At 40.5% G+C, this 3,939-nt stretch overlaps 1 protein-coding gene across 1 annotated transcript in view; it reads left to right on the plus strand.

Moving 5' to 3' along the window:
• The first annotated feature begins 2,824 nt into the window (after positions 1-2,824).
• Positions 2,825-3,939, plus strand: part of CNOT1 (CCR4-NOT transcription complex subunit 1) — a 94,930-nt gene continuing 93,815 nt past the window's right edge. The window contains 1 exon segment of the mRNA XM_006020194.1: positions 2,825-3,098. Coding sequence (XP_006020256.1) covers positions 2,997-3,098 — 102 coding nt within the window. The 5' untranslated portion in view covers positions 2,825-2,996.

Genomic DNA, 3,939 nt, shown 5'->3' on the forward strand with positions numbered 1-3,939 from the left:
AGGCGGGGTGGGGATGAAGCCCCATGTCAAGCCCTGCTCCACCCCCACTCCCCCAGCTGCTCCACTGGCTGGACCCGCTCCACACACTCTCCTTGCCCTCAGGCAGGGAGGTGGTAGGACAAGCCCTGCTGCTTGGGCAGCTGGGGCATGTTCACCACAGCCTTCCCCGGCAACCTCGGCATGTGCAGTCAATCGCAGCCCACCCTTATGTGCAGTTGCCCAAAAGTGTTGTGGACAGACACTCAGACAGACTAAGCCTTTTATTATATTAGAATTGGTAGTCCACCAGAATTCCATTGTCCAGAAGAAGTGTCAATAAACTGTGACTGAAACTTCTCTTTTCATAAGGAGAACCTCAAATAAACTTATTTCTTTAGAAAGTATGGCTATCATGCAAGAGTGCAAACTAAGTTGAGTATTTTGTACCCCTTGAGATTAAAACTTTACTTTCACCTATTACAAGATAAAGGGCAGATTCTGATGCAGTGAGAGATCTCTAGGCATTTCAGGAACTGTAATTTAAGTAGTTAATAAGCAAGGATTTTTCTTTTTTAGAAGTATTGTGAGAGGGTACGATTTGCAAAACTTGAGACTTCTGAAAGAAATGATGGCAATCAATATAACACTCACAAGGAATGATGTTTCTTGCAGAAATTCTGGACAGTCTGTTTTTAAACTTAATTACATATGAATAAAAATGCTCTTGCCCTGGTTAAACTCTTTAGACAACGGCAGACAAGGTTCTTTGGGTACATGTGATATCTTTTATTAGACCAGCTAAATAGTTGGAAAAATTGTTTGCAAACTTTTGGGCACAAACACTTTTCCAGAAGTCCAATCTTTTTATAACAGGCTGTCAAACTCTAAGTGTTTTAGTAAATTGATTTGCAAGCATCTCCATTTTTTAAAATCTTGATGCTGCAGTACTATGGATATATTGTGTGATTCCATTAGAGAAGTAGTGTTTGGAAACTGGAATCTTCATCTAGCCTCCAGTGGATCACTGCTTGAGATTCTTACTTGAAAGGTGACAGTTGGGTCCTTCATTAACCTTCCATTGATTCAACTGTAGGATAGGCCCACATGTCAAATGTAATAGTGTTGAGCATGGCTTGCCTTGTTCAATTTACAACTGAAGAGTAGTTTTAAAGATCCACTCAGACTTTTTGGTTAAGGCCTTCCCCCTCCCAACGCTTCAAAAGTATGAAAGTAGACAATTTTGAGTCTGCCCTGAGCCTTTGTTGGGAAGGACCGTATATAAATTACGTAAACTAATGAGCAGGGGTTTGGGTTGTAGCCGTGTTGGTCTAAATCTTTTATTTATGGTCTAATAAAAGATATCAAATTCACCCAAGGAACCTTGTAAACTAATGAGGAAATTATTTCATGTAAATATACAGACCACCACCTGCCAGCATAGTACAGAAGAAGCTGCTCTCTTATCTGTTGATAGCATATCCTGTATTTATTTTGATTTAATTAAATTTAGTTGTGCAGAGAAATGCTTCTACATGTCCCTAAACATTTTAAAGATGAGCTGCCCCTACTTTAATAATACACACCCTGTGCCTGCCTTCTCAATGGAAATATGTCCTAACATGTACTGCTCATTTGGCTGTTATTTTTCTTGCTGCTTTCTGGCAGTATGCTTTAGTCTATTTAAAGATAGAAGGCTATTGCGCCCCTGGCAGGTTGTCGGTGACCTCTGTGCTGGTGCGCTTCAAACCAATTGTATTTTCATTCAGTGAATCTTCAGAACCAGAATGGAGCTGATTGATTACAACAGCTTCTCAATAAAGCTTTCATTTTCCTATGGGACTAGTTTCTCAAGGTGTTTAGATATGCAGTTTTTATTCTGGGATGTGGCATTGGCAGTCCCATACCTGACAGACTAGATGTCAGTAGTTAGGCTTTGTGTTGTCATTGAAATCTGAAGTTGGCAAGCTGTGCTGTTCAGAATAGTTGGAGAGCTGAAGGGCTTACAGTAAAACTTTTAAGATTTGTTTACTACGGTTCTTTTTTTGTTTATAGCTGCCTGCTGTAGTTTGGGAGTTGCACTGTGTGTTTGGACATAGTCTGAAGCAGGACAGAATGCTGAAAAAATGGGTCAGAGAGCAAATTGTCCCAACAATTTGTATTTTGAGGCTTTTAGTGTCCCTGATTCTTGCTCTTTATAGTATTTAACTTGGTATCTCATTCTTGTTTGTAGCATTAGTGAGAGATTTGTTGTATAAAGTACCTGCATTGTCCCTCTTGCATGTTCAGGTTAAGTGTGTTGTTAATTCTTCAAATATTGCTGAATAAACATGGTTGGATTGGTGGAAATTCTCATTTGGAAAAAGAATTCTGTACAGTTACTTTTTTATTGATGTGCCCTAACAGACTATATTAAAAATGATCTACGTTGTAGATCTCTCTGTAATGCACATACAGTTAAATTAAGTAGTTGCCTCTTGATATAAATATCAAGAGAATATAGACGTTCTTGTTGCCAGTTACTTACACTGTTAAAGAAATGACTATATGTTACATTCCATTTCTCTGAAACCAAAATGGCTAATTTGCCTTCTATTTGGTAGTACTGAACTCAGTCATAACACCAAACTTCCACTGCTGTAGGAAGTGTTGCCCCCCCCCCCCCTACTGTTTTTAACAGAAATGGAAGACTTTTACAAAGCTTAAAAGTTCTGGTACCAAGGTGAGAAGTATAGTTCTAATATTGAATAGTGTAATGGCAGGTTCTTATGTTTTTTAGAAACCCCCATGAATGGTACTTGAAAAATAGCTAAAATCTAATCTAATTCAATGTTGTATTGTTTTCCAGGTGCCATGTTTCAGAACAGAGTAGAACTACTGGGAAAGAAGAGCTGAAGAAACAAAAAGGACCAGAATATAAGATAATCAGGGAAAAAAATTAACCTGTCTCTGAGGTGACTAAAGGGGAATAATGGTGATTTTGCGCCGGGCTCGGCCGCCTGCTTCCGCCCCAACCAGCAATGAATCTTGACTCGCTTTCGCTGGCCTTGTCTCAAATCAGCTACCTGGTGGACAATTTAACCAAGAAAAACTACAGAGCCAGCCAGCAGGAAATACAACATGTAAGTAAATTTATTAGAAGAATGCTGTGGAGGGAACTTTGGAATGGAAAGATGGCATCCATCCCTTCATTTGAATTATGCTACAGAATATTTCTGTGTATGTTGCTATACCACAGTTTCCACTTCCATTTTCCAAGATCCAGAATTGCATCTCTAACTCTATTGGAAATGAGATTCTTTGGAGCTGTTTCATCAGCAGGTTGAGTGCCTGAATGCTAAACTATTCCTCTTGTCTGAGCTGAAATTGTTAACTTTTTTTAGATGCATATTTAGTCCAGTTGCTTCAGTTGATTTAATCTGTTATGCAGATTTTGCCTAAATTCTTGTCTTCGCATGTGTGTAACACTGACTGAGAAAAGAATCAAGGAAATGGCTTTGCAAATCCAGTGTCAAAATATTTGTTGCGCTGAAGTCTTGTACACCATTAAAAACACTTTTTTTTATATTCACCCATAAGTTTACTTTCTGGTTCTGAGCTCTGCAGGTAGAGGTGCACCGATACATCAGTCCATATCATATCGGCACCGATAAAAGGAAAATCGACATTATCAGCAATTGGTCTTTTTTGGCTGATGTGGCTGATAATGTCACCAATAAATGCCACATGCATGCGCAGCTGCAGTGCAGCACGCAGGCGCCCAGGAGCGCTGTGCATGGAGAGTAGTATCTGGCCGGTAAGTCTGTTGGAGGGTGGGTGAGGGGGGAGGAAAGGGGCATGGAGGAAGGCAGACTGAGGCCCACATGGTGAGGGAATGGGGCTGGGGCAGGGTGCGGGATGGAGCTGTGGTTCATCTGGGATACGGTAGGGCCAGTAGTGGGGCTGGGGTCTTGCTAGTTGGGG

The sequence above is a fragment of the Alligator sinensis genome, unplaced genomic scaffold, assembly GCF_000455745.1.
Source record: "Alligator sinensis unplaced genomic scaffold, ASM45574v1 scaffold203_1, whole genome shotgun sequence".
NCBI classification, from domain to species: Eukaryota; Metazoa; Chordata; order Crocodylia; family Alligatoridae; genus Alligator; species Alligator sinensis.